The sequence below is a fragment of the Anopheles merus genome, chromosome 2R (assembly GCF_017562075.2).
Source record: "Anopheles merus strain MAF chromosome 2R, AmerM5.1, whole genome shotgun sequence".
NCBI classification, from domain to species: Eukaryota; Metazoa; Arthropoda; class Insecta; order Diptera; family Culicidae; genus Anopheles; species Anopheles merus.
In genome coordinates, this window is record NC_054082.1 from 27,322,484 (window position 1) to 27,340,405 (window position 17,922).

The 17,922-nt window shown below is 48.5% G+C and overlaps 3 protein-coding genes across 10 annotated transcripts in view; 1 reads left to right on the forward strand and 2 right to left on the reverse strand.

Annotated features, from left to right (window-relative positions):
- LOC121589329 (histone-lysine N-methyltransferase, H3 lysine-79 specific) overlaps positions 1 to 7,276 on the reverse strand; it is a 42,343-nt gene extending 35,067 nt beyond the window's left edge. For all 7 annotated transcript variants that reach the window (XR_006004295.1, XR_006004296.1, XR_006004294.1 and 4 more), the window contains exons 1-2: positions 7,069 to 7,276; positions 3,807 to 5,409 (exon numbers count right to left, since the gene is read on the reverse strand). The gene's annotated coding sequence lies outside the window, so the exon portion shown is untranslated. The remainder of the gene's footprint in view (positions 1 to 3,806; positions 5,410 to 7,068) is intronic.
- A 265-nt stretch (positions 7,277 to 7,541) lies between these two features.
- On the reverse strand, positions 7,542 to 13,256 carry LOC121589331. Of its 2 annotated transcripts, none has more exons than XM_041908149.1 (3): positions 12,601 to 13,256; positions 11,520 to 11,669; positions 7,542 to 11,419 (listed from the first exon to the last, which is right to left on the reverse strand). In XM_041908149.1, the coding sequence occupies exons 2-3, from the start codon at positions 11,598 to 11,600 to the stop codon at positions 9,005 to 9,007; spliced, it is 2,496 nt and encodes an 831-aa protein (XP_041764083.1). In that variant the 5' UTR covers positions 11,601 to 11,669; positions 12,601 to 13,256; the 3' UTR covers positions 7,542 to 9,004. The 2 variants fall into 2 exon arrangements, with proteins under 2 accessions (XP_041764083.1, XP_041764084.1); XM_041908150.1 differs by lacking the exon at positions 12,601 to 13,256 and adding an exon at positions 12,042 to 12,588.
- Positions 13,257 to 13,293: 37 nt separating this feature from the next.
- LOC121589330 (tetratricopeptide repeat protein 37) lies at positions 13,294 to 17,914 on the forward strand. Its single transcript, XM_041908148.1, has 6 exons — positions 13,294 to 13,761; positions 13,854 to 14,258; positions 14,332 to 15,645; positions 15,729 to 17,176; positions 17,249 to 17,423; positions 17,492 to 17,914. Exons 1-6 carry the CDS (start codon positions 13,672 to 13,674, stop codon positions 17,834 to 17,836), a joined length of 3,777 nt encoding a protein of 1,258 aa, XP_041764082.1. The 5' UTR covers positions 13,294 to 13,671; the 3' UTR covers positions 17,837 to 17,914.
- Positions 17,915 to 17,922: the final 8 nt, after the last annotated feature.

Below are 17,922 nucleotides of genomic sequence, written 5' to 3' on the forward strand. Positions count from 1 at the left end.
TGAAATTAACTAATACGACATTATTAAATTAAAACATTTTTGAAAAAGTATACATTTTTTGTATTTTAACCACTGAATTGAATGCATCTTGAATCAATTTTTATAATTTAATTTTAATGTAAGCAACACGAACTTAAACATTCGAATCAGTCTCACCCCTTCGGCACTGTAAGACGGCACAGTGTAGAGTTGACAACGGTCGTCACAACACGCCCACCACACCCATTCAGCCGGCTGCTAGATAACAATTATGTTTATACCGGCCCGCCAAAAAACAACGAAAAACAAAATTACGGCTTAAGACGGTGAAACATCAAAAACAACTTAGAAACGCAGCCACAGGTCATCAACATTTGCTATCGACCTCACGCGATGCAATCGGTGTGACTCCATAACAACAGGCACGGACACACCCAATGAATTTGGTGGGCTATTTTTAATTTATCCCGAACCGATCGCCAGTTCTTATCCTACAGGAAAATAATTTAAACTTAATAAATGTTAACTTTAACATTATTCACGTGAAAAATTAACCTCTTCGAACTAATACCAAGGAGTTGTAACTATAGAAAAACATATAATTTTTATAACATGTACACTATACGTTACACCACTTTTTATACGTCAAAAATCATTATGAGAAAGCATTTCTCATACAGAATTTGGAGACTTACAGGGTTTTCCATGTTACTTTCGAATGTGCTCATCTTTATTCACCGCCTATACGATGATTTTCAACAGCTGTCATACACTGTATTTGCTTCAAAATAAAGTTTAAGTTCTTACACATGATTTTCAACACATCACAAAGAGCTGTCAAACTCAATACAGCTTGAGACGTGTTGAAAATCATTTGGAAGAACTGATAAATTATTGTGATGCAAATACAACATTTGACAGCTGTTGAAAAACATCTCGCAAGCAATGAAAAATGTTGTTAAAATTCTAAATTGACTCAAAAATGCCTGTTTTGAATAACACACAGCCGGAGAGTCAGTCCTTGACCCCGGAAGGGAAGGCGGTCGATATGCGGCACGAACCCACAACAGACATGCTGTTAAGAAGTGCAATTTGACAAATATACCCACAGACCTACCCTGGGCCGCAGGTTTAACAGAAAATATTCCCAAAAATAATGAAAATATTCATACAAAAACGAAATAATAAGAAAGATAGTTTAAAATATTATTGAGCGAGTTTGAAATACTCAGTACGGATATTCTGGATGAAATTTGTCAGTCCCACAAAAAAGTATTTGAGTTAGGTATTAATACATAGTTTTCCAAGTCAGTTTCGAATGTAAACGTTGTTATTTACCGCGCGAAAGATGTTAATCCACAACAATCTGATATTTCATTTCCAATATCATAATTTTTTATTTTTTCAGCATTGTTTTCGTTAAGTCTCAAGCAGGATTGAGTTTGACAGTTCTTTGTGATTCAACACATCATGTGTAAAAACTAAAATTTTATTATCAAGCAAATACACCATTTTACAGCTAGCATTGAAAAACATCTTGGGGCGGTGAATAATGATGAGCACTTTCGAAAGTGACTTGCAAAACCCTGTAATACACAACATATTCTAGATATGTCAAGTCGTTAGGTTAGCTTTATACTATATTTATACTCGCATTATTACGGCTTCAGCCGTTTTATACTATATATAGTTTATACTACTCACAAGGAATGTTTATTTTCGGTAGTGCTTCGAGATTTAATGACTTATTGAACCAATTATAAATTAATATATTTAATTTTATGATTTTATACAACTAAACTAGAACGAACAATAAAAAACGCTTCACTCTCTATGCGATGAAATCACCGCAAGCAGCCACCGGCTGCTAATTAATGCATTCAGCGTGTTTGAATAAATAAACAAACGCCATCCGAAATCCGCTGCACCATTAGCAGCCTGCAGGGACATACATCATAAAACATTTAAGTTTACCATTATCAAGCTAACCGAATCCGGTTAGATAGCTTTGCCGCTGTTTATTGCCGATCACAACACGGGGAACACAGGGCTGGATGAGCAGTTATAATAAAACATTAAAGCACAGGAACACTAAACCCGGCCGACCGAACGGCAGGAAATTTACCAAAGCTTCTCTGAATCGATACCATAAATTCGTGAACGAAAAGCCACATCGGAAAACGCTATCCAAGGGAGAGGAAGCTCCATAACAGTGACCTAGATGCTTATTTTAGCTAGTCCAGGGTTGTTTTTGTTTTCGCTTTTTTGCTTTTTTTGTTTCACTCGGAACCGTTTCTCCAAACCGGAATGGCATTTCCTCCCAAAACGTACTACACCCAAGCACACGCACACACACCCAACGGAGCAGCACACCGTCGTGTTTCATTATCGATTTGACGACATAATTAACGTGAATATAGCATGTGAGCACTATTTTTAACTACCATTGCGACACAACCCCCCTCTGCCCATCGTTAGTCCAAGCGTCGTTCGCTTATCGATTAGCATCGATTGACTTGTGTGTGTGTCTCGCTCGCATGACCGTTGGCAATGTGGTGCTAACCAAAAGCATGTTTCCTTGATGGCAGAGGTCAAAACACCGGGAATAGAAGGTTACCCTTGTAGTGATAAGCACTTGAAGGGGGAGTGGGTGAGAATTTCGTTTGATGCAATCGTCACAGCTTTTCGTTGGGTTGGGTTTGTCAAAATTATTCACAGTACGTACCACCAGCTCCTCCAATCGCGCGCGGTCTTATCGCAACACATCGCTGGTTTTATCAGTGAATGAAGTTGCTTCAAAAATAGTATATTACGTAACGGAAGAAATACTGTTGGGGAGGCGTTTCTGCTCGGGTCAACGTGATATGATAACGTTGTTATTATGGCGTCACGGTTCCAATTATAAATAACATCTCAGATAATCTATGGCCAATGTGATGAATTGGGAGAATTTTCGATAATCACACAATAAAGATTGAAAAATTATCCCCACCAATAATTTAACAAATATGTATATATATTTTTATAATTGTTTAATATTACCATACCCCATACCCCATGTGCAATTTTAAGATAATCTTTTCTTATACCAGAATATTAAACAAGAAAACTCGCATCATTAAGCAAGTGCACTTGAGTAAATGATAATTTGGTTGCAAAAATAACTATACAAAAGATTACGTATGATGTTTTTTTTTCTATTACGAGAAATCTCCCAGAGGCCCTCTGCCTTGACACCTACGTATGGGGTGGACTGGCATAAATAAAATGCCGTAGCCATGACCTCCCACATTGAGCATGTGAGCCAAAATACAAGCAAACCCCCCTCTGTGCAACCAACGCACAGTGGATTTAATCGTTTTGGCGCTTCGGGAGGTGCAACAAACTGTCACAAAACAAAACAAAAATAATACTCATAATGCAAAAATAGCACACCAGTTGGGGACGGTGGTCATTAAAGACGTTGTTTGAATGGCAAAATAACGCACAGTGTTGTCAACGAAGACAAAACGATGAAACAAAAAAATATAACCGAATACCAAATTGCCATATACACTTCCCTAGCACGTCTTATAAGAAAAATAAAATAAAATTATAAAGCATTTTCATTTTCACACCGCACCCGGAAGCTTATCATTACGTAAATAGCGCGATCATGGTGCATCACGATTTGCTCTCGCTCCGCACCATCAACGTGAGATGAAACATTGAAAATGCCGTCACGAAGCGATAGGCAATCATATCACAAACATAACCATTACAGTATTGATTACAATCCTACAAAACGCATAGAATTAAATTAAAAAAGAAAACTGAATTTCACTTACACGATGATCATGTTTTGATCGCCGCCCGCTCGTCTCAACTCCTGCAGCCCCCACACACACCCTTGTCACAGCTTACACACCCTTCCCAGAAGCACGATGCACATTTCCTTCCGTGCTCGCAATAGGCAAAGCTCGCATCTGAGCACACAAACACTCACACACGCTCAGGCACACGTCTCGCAGCACACATTTGCGCGCATCTTGCTCTCATTGCTTCTCACTATCGCCATCGTGATAGAAAACCGTTTCTCACGCACTCTCACGCTCTCTCACCAACTATTGTGCTCACCACAGATTCACTTTTGAAAAATTAAACATACACACAGACACACACACGCTCATCATGCTCCATCATCGTTCGCATCATCCGCCGCCGGTTGAGTCGTCGTTTGCTCCACCTGCAACAACACCAACAACACCGCTAATGATGACGTCGGCAATGACCGCAACCATGACGGGGAGGAAAACAGTGCACTATACAACTAAAAAGCACCACAGCCGTCCGCGGGACTTTGGGGGTGGGATAGTGTCGCCACGTCCGGAGGGGACGGACGGGTAGCGAGGTGCGGTGGGTAGTTGTATGCGCGAAACTAGCGCGAACGCATATCGACACATCCGCAAACGACAACTATGAAATGAAATCGGAACAATATCGTCCACAAAATACACAGAAGCGACACACACACACACCGTTGTATCTGTGTTTTGTTAATTGCTTTCTTCACCAAATTTGTTGCACCGGGGACCAATGGGGATGATGGTCAGCAAAATCAAACCAAGCCCAGTAGGCTACGATGAGCTTCACTTCATACGCACACTATGCAAGAAGAGGGGGTATTGTGTTTGTATTTCTATTGTGACTTTTTCACTCTCTCCCACGCGACATTTGCTTGCACGGGGCTGGGCCGGGTGTGTACACAGGCGCGCGCTGCTGACAGTGGACTGATGTTATCAACACGCACCAGCAATACGGAAAAGCACGAATAAGCCTCCACACACCGCACACACACACATCACGTCATCACGTCTCACTCACGAAACTCACCGCTGCTGCTGGTTCACGATTCACGCCGCACCATCGTACCACCAACCAAACCAACCAACACAACAGTGCGCGACCATGCGCGGCAAATACGCATCAATTTTCGCTGCTTTCTTTTGCTTTCCACCATACCTTTTCAGCTCACACTATCATCAGCAGGCAAGGTGGGCAAAGGAAGGGAGTGAAACGGGATTTTTGGTTTTCCTTCCCACTCTCTCTCGCACACATACACACTCCTATGCCCTTCAGCCCTCACAGAGCACACCAACGCGGGTAGCTACGTACAATCTCACACGCGCGCACGGGCTGCTTTTCTTATTGTGCTACCTTCACTACCTTCCCGCACTACGCACATGGTCACATACGCAGAACAACAGCGCCGTCGTCTCGCGGGCCGCGGGTAGTATTCTTCTGGCGTGGGCTGGAAACACTACAGCACACTACACAACACATTGCACTCACTGTGTTTTCGTCTTCGTCTTCAATCAGCGTTCAACATCAGCGTGGAGTGTTCTTCCCCTGGTTTTATGGTTTGTTGGGCTGCTGCAGCTGCTTCTCTTCCTGCAAATGTGATAAAGATGGCTTTTACTTTAATTTATAAACACACCTATATCCATAAACACACACACACATGCACATACATAAACACACGTACGGTAGCGCGCACGCCCCATACTGTGTAAATGGATATGAATCTTCGACACACACACACACACACACACACACACACACACACACACAAACACACGCGGTGGCAAAAAGAAGGAGACGAAGAGGCTACGTGAGAAGTGTGACGTTGGGTGGCGCGCGCGCCCCGTATCTTCTTCATTTGGAACGCGTTTTCCTCGCCTTTGCCCGTACAAAAAAAGACGGCATCACAGTCACGCACACACACTCGCGCTTACACACGCGTACATTACGCACACCGCAAGCGGCGGTCACCGACACCCGTGTTTCTCATACCCATCGCACCAACTCGCTCTTCACACCAGCCAGCCCATCTCACTACTCGCCATAGGTTGTCTTGTCCCTACTTTTACTAAGTAATTTTTGCTTCTAACCTTTAGATTGGGATATTTTTTAGGCATTTTTCATCATATGCGTAGTTTGCTATTTGTTCTTTAATTAGCTTTTAAATTTTTAAGTGCCAAAGCAACGCGGATTGGAAAGCTGTGCCAGCGCTCTATATCTTAAAGCTGTTGAACGTGTTTGATTGAACGATAAATTACACGTAGATGTTTGCATTTTAATAATTTCATTTCAATTTCCAAATCACAACACACGCCCATGCAAATGCATCTCGTAAGTTCATTGAGGAACTAGCAAAACATTGTTGTGAAATTGAAAACATCTCATTTCGGCTCTTCATTCCCCCGCGGTACAAACAACAAGCCAACGTTCATCGCGAGATCGTTGAACTTTGATCCAACACAGCGTCGTAGCTTTTCCCGTGTGGAGAAGAGTAAATCAAAACAAGTTTCACTGGGCGATGCTGGTGGCAACCATCCCCGTCGTCACATGGTGCTAGCTTTTCGTATAAATCTTCCCCATCTTACTACTGTGGGGGACAAAACACACACACACACGCATGCACTTTTCTACTGCACTATCGCATCGCGAAGCGGAAGCACTTCTAATTTTACCCAACTCTATAGTAAAATATTCTTCAATAAAGTTCACTTCACACAACGAAACAACCGTCCGTGTTCGCAGCAATTCTTCCCCTGCACACACACACACAATCACACATCCACACATAGGGCACGTTTAGTGAAAAACAGTCTACACCAGGGGAGGCCGTGGTGGTTCTCATTCGAACGCACGTAACTACAGCCGTATGACCGCAGCCACCTCAAAAGACGAGCAACACACCCGCAAGAAGAGCGCAGCCCCCGAATGGCGGAAATGATGGTTCCCCAACAAGAACCCGACAGTGCAGCGGACCATCGGGAGCGCGATTGCTGCGGGTAGAGAGCAACGGGAGCAAAAAAAGAAGCGCGGAGCCTTCCTCTTTTTTTCACCAAATAAAAAAACTACTTCTTTCCCCCTGCAACACACACGCAGCGACAAGAGAACGCGAGGCGTGGTTGCGATGGTGTTGGTGCGGCAAAGCACAGAACCACACACACACACACACACGCACACACACTTGGTCGCGCGGAACAGACGACACAGAGCTGGCTGGGGCTCCGTACGATTTTTCAGCACGATTTTGCTCACCTTTCGCACACTATTTGGCACACGGCAGAGGTATTAGGGAGCGAAGGCGTGCTTCCGCAAGCGATTTTCCACCACACCAGCCGAGTTCGGAGGATTTTTCACGCGGAAAATCGAATTCTACCGTGCCTGCGGTCTGCACACGCACGTCCAGTTCGCTTCTTCACTTTCTCGCTGTTGTCGATGGTGTTGGTGTACGTGCACTGGTGACAGCTCGAATGGCAAGGTATAGCGTACGAGAGGTTAGATCGTCCGTAGGCTGCCACGCGGCGCCATTTTATAAAGACGCGTTTGACAATCACTTTCCCAGTGTTGGGGGCAAATCTTCAGCCAGTAATTTTGTTATGATCGTTAAAAATATTCTAAAATAGAAACGGTCATTTATGAAACGATACGTTAAAAATATTGACCATTTCCCCAATCGACTTTTCTCAACAGGTTGGTAGCATGCCCTAAAAAGAGAAAACAGCTTCACTAAGCAGAATTTTGCCTTTATTGTTTAAAACGTTGCTTCGAAAATGTTGCACCACAATAAAAACAGCACACCTCACCATCATGGGGAGAGTCCATTTTCGTGGCAAAAATCTAAGACTTTTTTGTACTTGTTCGGTACGATTGCGTTTTGCGTGGCGGCAGCAGGGCAGCGGCGGTTTACAATCACAATTAGCTACACTACACTTTGCTCATGCGCATACACACCGATATACTACATTGAGCTCTCTTTGCAAAGCCTTAATTTCCTGAAGCGCTTCAACCGTATGAATCCGCGGCATGATATGCAAGTGTCTCCTGCTTATTAATCTTCATCTGCTAAAATCTGCTCCTGCGTTCAACCAAGCGGCGTGTGAGTTAAAAATGTTAAAATATAGGGGCAGGAATTGCACGACGAGATTCCGCTGTCACTCTTACCATATTAGATGCAGTTTTGTTTTCTCTTCCTCTCCTTCTGTGCGCTCATGATTGCTGAGATACACATTTGCTTGCGATGCGGTTCCGGAGGGATAAGACGAGGTTCGCCCCATGGCTACAGTTGCAGGCCGGCGATGATCACAGTTTAAATCTACCTACAAGTACAATCGTGTCTTTCGTTTGGCTAGACTTTCTCTTTCTTACAGTGGGTTTCAATTTTGTTTCCTCACTTTTTGTTTCAAATTGAACCTGAATTATTTTGTATGTTTGTTTTTTCTCGTTTCTTCACTTCTAATGATTATGCGCTTCCGATATGCGTAATTCTCTTCGTATCGCAACCGTTTAAATCACGCTATTGCTTTGCAAAGCCAATGCTGCTGACAATCACAAGTCAATGTGCTTATCGCACCTAACACCAAAGCAAGCTCACTGTAGCGCGCCATGCAGTATAGATAAAAACGCTCTTAATCTAACAACTCTCTTCAATATCTATTAAAAGCACCATCGTTGGAGAATGGGAAATGATAAATGGGCTAGCTAGCTAAAATGTTACTTATAATGGTGTGATGGCGCTTCAAAGCTCTCTCCCTATCTCTCCCTCTCTTTTTGCTTAATTCCCTATAGCACTATTCATTACTTAATATCATTATTTCTAACGTAATAAAATCGACGGGTTTCGCCAAGCATTAATAGCTGCTGTAAGATCGTGCTAAAGATATGTAAAAGGCAAAGTGTGAGAAACGTTGAAATGTGTGTAATGGAAACATTTTCAGCATAGCGGTACGACTAAAGCGAGATTCTTAAAGACTCAAGCAAACTGCCATTTTAAAACAACACTCTGCAACCCTGAACTAAAAAACTCCTAAAGCTAACTAACAAGCACTGTTTCGTGTTGAGCAGTTTAAGTACATTGAATCACAAACATTTTCCACACTGCAATGTGCAGTGTGTGCCACCTTCCACACATGTTACGCTCCCGGTGGGATGGATACGCGGGACAAACCGATTGCGCGGCTCAAACCGATCGCGATCACAGATTGCCGGAGTTGTGCCGCTGCAACACGCTGTTAATTTTCATCCGTAAAGGCGATAGATCAAATTTACCGAAGCGTGGTAGCGATCCGAACCGCTTGCTAACCGGTGTGTTGCTGGCCGGCGTCGGAGCAGCTGGCGATCCGCATCCGCTTTCGACATTGGCTTCCAGCGATTTTTTCCCACCATCCATACATTTGCTGCTCGGCGGGGAAGAGATCCGTGCAAGGGTTGCATACTTTTGGTACAGCTTGGGTGAACCACCGCTCGACACACACTCGACCGCACGGGGAGCGGCATCCTTCGCGGGAAGCCGCGTGCCATGTGATGCACGCAGTCGCCGACAGTTTCCTTTCGGTGTACGGAACGACGCTTGAATGCGTTCGTGTGCTTCTACCGTTGCATCGGGCATGGCACGTTGTGCCGAACGGACCGTTCGTGGGAGCGTGGTGACAGCGGGTGGAGTAGTCGTCATTCGATCCCTTTCAATGCAACCAATTGCACCACCACATTTACTCTTTCCACCACTCGCCGAGGGCGGAGTTCTGGGTAGATCTGCGTTCGGATAGTAGGACGGAATTTTATCATCCACCGAGCAGCGATGCTTTGCCGTACCGTCCTGCGAGTTGATGTAGCTTTGCTCGCTTGCACTGCTAACGCCGCTGCTACTACTACTGCTGCTGCTGGTAGAACTGGATCGAATGGGCTCCGGCAGCCGCTTCTCCTCCGTCCCTCCCATGCTCATGTAGATGGATTCTTCGTTTTCTTGCTGACCACACAATCGCGCACCTTCCGCTGGCAGTGGATTGTTTCTATAGATTACTGCCTCATCCAATAGCTTCTGCCGGTTAAACCCGGTCCCGACTGGGCCCATCTCCAGATAGCCATCTAGCTCCGACTTTCTGATCGGTGGTGGAGGACGCTCCACGAGAGATGCTTGCGGCAGCGAACTGGTTTCCGTTTCACAACCATTCCCCTCGATCGCTGCCACACAACCAACCAGATTCACCGAGGATGAGTTTACCGAACCGTTAAATCCTTCAAAAACACGCTCCGAAATGTTCAAGCGCCGCATATCCGGTAGAACTGTACTGAAACCTTCCGGCTGGTGGTCTTGCTTCTTGTCACCCGACGCTGCCGGTAACTCGGAAGATAACGACACACCGGACATATTGATATACTCGGACGACCCGAAGCAACAGTCCTCCTCGATGTAGTCGATATCGGGCTGCAGAAAAAACTCCGACGTGCACGACCCAACGCCATCGGAAAGATTGTCGCAGGAAACATTTCCAGCCCCACCATCCTCACCGTACCGGTCGCCGCCCGGTGCATCACTTACCTTCAACCGGCTTAAGTCGGGACTGGAGAAACTGTTCCGCTTATTTTCGACCAACCGCAACTGGCCCACCTTACCGCGATGCACCACCGCAGAGGAGGAGGATGGACCGGCGGCGGCGGTAGGAGATTTTGTATCCGCTTTGCTTTCCTTCCGGCCCGTGCTCTTTTTAGCCGAATCTTGAGAGTTCGTGCTCGTGGTACGCTTGCGGCCAAACACCGACTCTAACCGTAGCCAGTGGTGACGCTTCTTCTTCATTAGCTCCACCTCCGGTGCGGTGTACGAACGCTGCAGCTCTTCGAAATCTTCGTTCGTATTTAAACGCTTACGCGGTGGCAACGGTGGCGGTGGTGTGCTAATCTCCTCCCCGATCGGCTCGCTAGCCCCGGCAGGGCCGAGCTTCATTTCCTCGTAGATGCCAGAAGCGATCGATGCGCGCGATAGGCGCGATGCATTGCCGGCCGCAAGGTCGTCACGAATTTCCTCGTAAATGCCCGACATGCCCGATACGCGCCGGGACCAGTTGTGCGCCGCGCTGCTGTCCGTCCGCGCCACCGCCGCCGCCACCACCGGTACGGTAGGCAGTGGGCCCAGTATATCCTGCAGATCCATAATGTTCTGCGTGTTGTCGAGGTTCTGGTAGATGCCCATATTATCACACGCATCGGCTCCACCTCCCGCCACTCCCGCTCCGTCGGCTAGTGGGTCGAGCGGTTGCATCTCCTGCCGTATCTCGTACATCGGCGTTCGGCTGGCACGCCGCAGCTGCATCATTTCCTGCCGGTACAGCTCCAGATTGCGGATCGATTTCTTCATCCAGCGCAGATGCCGCTCGCACAGGAGCTGCGTTTCCAGGGCGAAGTAGGCGCAGCACCGTTTGCGGTTGTTTTTCCAGAACAGCCCGTACGAGTGCTGCTTCGTGCGCGAGGTAGCCATCTGCACGGTCAGGCCGGGAATGTTGATCCGCACGATCAGATCGGTGGTAAGATCGGTGGGCGAGGAGAAGAACGAGATGCGCATATAGCACGGGAAGCATTTGACGGCCTCGACCCGCACGAAGTACCGCGACCAGGACTGTGTGTGTGTGTTGCCGTGTGGATGGAAATACAACGTTCAAATGTTTTAAAATCATGCACATATTTACGAAGCACGTGCATCATTTCTTTTTGTTTACCTTCATGTGGGAAAACTCCAGCTTCCTCTCGCGGATGTCCAACTTTACATCCATAAACATGCTTATGGTGTTGTCTTCCATCGTATCAACGCGCGTGACTTTCGGTTGCTATGGTTGTGGGATGAAATGAAGATGTGTGGGATGATTGCTCTGTAGTAAAGTGGAAGAGAGAAAAATACAAAGCCACGATTTAGTTCGCAAGATAAACAAACATCCCGTTCCGAAGGTTTCGATTACGAACACGGTAGTAATGTATTGTAGCGGACGCCAAACTCTATTGCACAACTAATTTGAGATGATAAACCATCAAAGCACCGCATGCATGCAGCATCCACCAACCCATTCACCCTCGCACCCATTGTGTATAGTGGCGCGCACAAATTGGCGGCCTTGGAGTGCGGTACACGCCATCAGCTGCCATGCCGCCCGGTTGCACGAAGCAACCCGCGCTCGTGCCACTCCATCTAACGGGTGTTCTCTATGGAGCAGCAATGGTTCGAAGGACATTCAATGCATTCCTACCTTTATGAGCACACGTGCAAACGTGGCCGACAAGGCGTAGTATTATTGTCGCGTTTGTCAACGGCCAACAGCAAAAAAAAAACGACCCACGTTTGACGTGCTTCCTCGTGAGCGCGCACCGACGCCGTTGGTCCAGCTGCGGCTGCTGCTTGCGTCATTTGGAACCGTTTGGAATCTTCTTCAGCGTGTGTATTTTCGATGGAAAAGATGATGTGTTTGTTTTTGCATACGATATGAGTTACGCGCGGTAGGGGAATTTTGTTTGACGACAAAAATAGTCACCATGACTCGTCAACTTCTCCATTGCAAATTGGAAAAGTACACTGCTGGGGGATATTTGGTGTGTTAATTTTGCGCTGCATTTGCGTTCAATCTGACAAAGGGCAGTTAAATCTGTTTTATGCACTAACATATTATGTTGCATTGTTTACAACACCGTGAAAACGGCATGAGAGATGCACATTGGTAGAACTTCTTTTTTTTTCTTCCTAAATCTGTATCCCGCCAAAATCACCGAACCTCACTTATCGCCCCGGTTAGAAGTTACTCCAATGCTTACCTGGATCCTATTTTGTCTGCTTCGAGTACGCTTCAGCACTGCTCAACCACAGTCATCAGACGGTCGTTTTCAACGAAGCATGAGCAAAGGAAGCATCATCAATCACACGTACGATGCACCGTCCCTTCCGATATGCAATTCTCAACGATGCAATTTTCTACCGAAAGGAATGCAACCAAAACGTGCTCTGGCGAACTCAGCATCCGGTGGGCAAATTAAGGCATCCGTTGTTTTCTCTCCTTTCTTCGCTGTCTTTACATCCGTCTCTAAGTAACCACCTTTTCATACTGGGCGCCCACCACTTGCATACACAACGGCGATGTGGGGTCCACTTTTTGCTCCCGATGCACCAATTACAATAGCACGCTGAATGTGACAACAACTAAAAAAAAAAGCACAACCAAACTCGCCAACCGTCCGTTTCAGCAATGGAAGCTGCTTTGATAGTCGAAACAAATCGCACAAAATGGTAGCGTCTCCATTGAAGCCAACCGAGGCAAGGCACGTACAGATTGAAACAAACCCCAAAACGTTGGCGACGGCAGCGCGCGTGTGTGTGTATGTGATGTGGAGAGGATGGATAGGCGGTGGAAGCAAATTTGCACTTTCTGTTTACCACACCCGCAAAACAGGCGGCGGCGGCAGAGAGCATGAAAAAACGGCGTTTATTTTGGTTTGTGCGCTTGTGCGTGTTTGCAACGGCCCAGCTAGCCAGATGGGGAAACATCAAACGAGGGCGGCGCAAACTGTCACAACTGTCAAAGCAACGCACACACGTACGGAGGCGTTTGTGCGAAAATATGCTTAATTTGTAGCGTTTTTTTTAAAAGTAATTTGAATCATTTGTTTAAATTATAGTTAACAGATTCATCTTTGCAAGCTTTCCAATCGAAATTGTTTAAAAAAATTAAAAGTGCTTCCACTCCACCCCACTTCATGAAACACCAACACATACACGACAGCTGATTGTGTTGCGTTGTCATCGTTGGTTTTGTTTACAGCCGTTCCATCGCTATCCCATCGTGTTTTAGCGGTTGTATTTTGTGTTAAATTCTGTAAGTTTTAGCGAACATGTCCTCAAAGGAAGCCAAAGCCGCCCTAAAGGAAGCCCGCGAGGCGGTAAAGAACAAGAAGTTTTCCGATGCAATCAAGCTGTGCAATGTAAGGCCGGTGACATGTTTCGTTGTTTAGCACCGTACCGGCATCGGAATTGCTTACCTTTTCTTCCTCCTCGCCCTACAATTCTACCGCAGAAAGTGCTCAAAGAGCAAAGCGATAACTATATGGCCCTGTTGCTGCTGGGCGCATCCTACCAGGACAGCGACAAAAAGGAAGCGGCCACCTACTTGAGACGGGCGGTAAGCTGCACCACTGAACCACCGATCGTGGCACTGCAGGGACTGGTCGGCTGTGCCGACGATACCGAACTGCCCGACGTGTGCGAAAAGCTGCTCACGCTCACGCCGGACAAGTTTGCCGATCTGCATGCGAAGCTGTTCGGTGTCGCCGCCCGGGGAATGCTCGGCAAGGCATTGCGTCTGCTGGAGAGGGAAGCGACAGATGCGGGCTGTGAGGAGACGAGAAGAGCTTCTGCCTTCGAGTATCTCGGCAAGCTAGTGGCCCAGTATTCCGAGCTCGAGATCGCGGAACCGGCATTGGTATGGAACCGGCGAGCAATGTGCAGCGGCTGTGCGAATGTACGATTAATATAGGAAAATGTGTACTTTCCAGGTCGGCACAGTGCTGGAGCGGGAAATTCGTAACGATGGTGACGTGTATCAGCATGACAAGTTCAATCGCTACCTCAAGCTGCTCCATCGTGAGAAACGATACGATCGGTTGGCAACGATCGCCGCTGCCATGCACGAGCGCTTCCCGAACGACATCTATCCGCTCGAATGGATCTGCAAGCTGTACAGCGAACGGATCGTCCCGGAGGAAACGCTCTCAACTGTCCTTACCCACAGCCTGGAGCACTACTTCGACCGAGCGCTAGCCATCGCACCAAAGTCTCCCACCGTTCTGCTGGCGAAGGGAAAGCTTCTGTACGAGGCGGGCAAACTGGCGGAAGCCGAACGGTACCTAAGGCGGGCGAACGAAATTCAACCACTGTGGAGCGCATGCATGACACTGCTGGCCGAAATTTACTTCCGCCAGAAGGCGTACGGATTGGCGGAAAATCTGTACCGCAATATGAAGGTGCAGAACCGGAACTACGCCATCGCACTGATGCAGGATGAAAGCGAGGAAAAGTTGCGCGAAGCGAACCGCTGCTTCGCGACACTCTACGAAACGGATCGGTCAGCGGAGCTGTTGTTTCATTGGTGTAAAACCAGCCTGCTTCTGGGCGAACACGATGCAGCCGAGCTACGGATGGGCGAACTCGAACAGACTGAGATCGAACCGGACCAGTTGGATTATCTGCGCGCGCTGCGCGAAAAGATGGCCGGACATGTGGAAAAAGCGATCGAAATTCTTTCACGCCATCCGGCGAGCAGTATCTGCCTGCTTGAGCTATCCCTCGTGCTGGACGGCGTGGAAGGCAGGCGGGACGATAGCTTCCTGGCCGCACTGAAAGCAACCAAGCTCGATCCCAACAATGCCGCCTGCTTCTATCGGCTCGGCAAGCTGTACCAGCAGCAGGGCGATGCGCTGCGGGCCCGCAAATGCTTGGAAAAGAGCGTCCATCTCAGTCCGGCGGCAAGGAATGCCGTCATTTTGCTGAGCGGCCTGTACCGCAGGTACAACGAGTGGGATGCCAATGCGGCACTGCTTTCGACCACGTTTTCGCTCTGCTCGGGTGCGGCCTGGGCTCAGCTACTGCTTGGGCTGCACCATCTCGGTCGGCAGGAGTATGACGAAGCGATCGGCGCCTTCCGGACGGTGCTGCGGTACGAGGTGAACAATCCGACTGCCTGGGAAGGGTTGGCGGATGCGTACCTGGGCCGCGGGTCGTACTCGTCCGCGATGAAGCTGTTCGAGAAGATAACGGAGCGTGACCCGGACAATCCGTACCCGCTGCTACAGCTGGCCAATATTAAGAATGTAAGCATGTGAACGATTTGATTACTGTTGTGTTTGAATTGGTTTAAACTTAATGCGATTTCTATGCTTTCCTGCTCCATTAGACCGTCAAGCAGCACAGAGATGGATTGGAACTATTCGAGCAACTGCTCGCCCGACATGAAAACTATTTTCCCGCCATCAAGGGCGTCGCCGATTCGCACATGGGGCTTTGCTTCTATCGGCTCGGCCAGCGTCTCGTTGGTCGTAGCCGCGATCACGCCCAGGCTTGTGTGGAGCATCTAACAAGGGCGATAAAAATGAAACCAAACTTTCTCTGCCTGTGGCACCAGCTGGGAAAGGTGCTGGACACGGTTGCAGCGTTCCCTTCCACCCATTCGCATCTGAGCATCGAGGGCAGTTTGGCGGGAAGTGTGCAGCATCAGCGCGTTGTGCTCAAGCGTAACCAACTGTCCGAACTGGCCGCACGGTGCTATGGTCGCATTGTGAAGCAAAATCCCGACAACAGCGTGTACTGGTACGAGCTAGCCGCAAATCACTTCCGCCGCGCCATGGAACTGGCACCGGCAAAATCTGATCCGAATGGTACGAACAGCGGCACCAGTGAGCGTATGAAAATGCTATACATTGCGCAAGATATGGCGAAGCAGGCGATCAAGCTGGATCCGGCCCGGTGGCAGAATTGGAACCTGCTCGGTGTGATCTGTGCCACGGGCGAGGTGAATAATCTAGCCCTCGCCCAGCACTGCTTCGTGGAAGCGGTAACGGTGGATCGGAAAACGGCCGCCGCCGCCTGGAGCAATCTGGGCGTGCTGTATCTCGGCCACGGTCCGCTCGGACTGGCCAACAAAGCGTTCGGGCGGGCGCAACAGTGCGACACCACGTTCATGAACGCGTGGATCGGCCAGGCCATGATTGCGGAACGGGTCGGGCAGATGGACGAAGCGATGGATCTGTTCCGGCACTGTACGCAGCTGGGCTATCATCGTGAGGCCGCCCTCGGGTACGCGCACTGGGTGTGCTCGATCGTGAACGAGGACAACTATCACGAAAACGAGCGGTACCGGTTCGCGATCGATGCAATGGCCGCCCTGCCCGTTGCGCACGATGCGATCGGTTGGCACTGTGCGGATTTGGCCGACCGCTCCTCGGTGGTGGCATTGCGCTTTCTGGGCAATCTGAGCAGCCGGCTGGGACTGTGGCGCACCGCTTCCGATGCGTATGGTCGCGCGGCGCAAGCTGCAACGAACCCAGCGACGAAGGACCAAATTTTGTGCGATCTGGGACACTGTTTGACGAAGCAGGGGCGCCACGCGGAAGCCGTCCAGTGCTACGAACGCATGCGCGGGGAACCCGGCTTCCGGGCGGTGATTGGGCGGGCGCAGGCCTACTTCCGTGCGGCACAGTACGAGCAGTCGTACGCCGAGTACGAGCTGGGACTGAACCATCTCGCCAAAACGGATGCCGAGAAGGCGTACGTGCTGATTGCAATGTCCGCGATGGTGTACGCTTTCCACGGACAGGATGCCGCCAAGACAGTGCTCTTTCAATGGTAAGTAAGAGCACGCGTAAGGGAAAGAACGGTGGGATCGAAAACTAAACGACTCTCCCCCAAAACCTTCAGCATTGCACAACCGCAACCCCCGATAGAGGCACTGTTTTCCGCCTGTGCACTCGGGCTGCTGCACAAGGACGCCATGCTAACGGATCTCGTCATCAAGGAGCTACGCAAACACGAAGACGATCCTGTCCAGGGTCATCACGTGGTGTTCTTCGTATCGGAGTTTTACTGGCAAACTGTAAGCAAGGAAGGGGTCTCTAAGCATGTTGCATTCAATCGTTTAATATTACTCCTATTTTGTTCTAGCAACAACCAAAGCAGTGTTATACCTATCTGCTGTCGCAAATGCATCGTTACCCTCACCGGCCGAAGCTGTGGCAAGTGCTGGCCATGGCGCTGCTGAAGCGCTTTCGCACGTCGCCCTACAATCTACGCCTGGCGTGCAACGTGGCACAGGGTGTGGTCACGCTGGATTTAGCCGACCGGAAGCGTCGCACACGTGCTGGCGATGCGGCCAGATGGCTCGCGGTGGCAAGTGAAGCCATACGCCCGGTGGACAACCGACGGTGCCGCATTCTGGCACAGCAGGCGGTGCACGCGGATCCAACCAACCGTGAAGCATGGGGAGCTTTCTTACAAATGACCCGATAAGTACTGATCGATCCGGAAAGGATAGTTTTTTTTTTCTTCGCATAACTTAATTGTAAATAAACAGCGCGTGGCAAGATAGCTGGGGG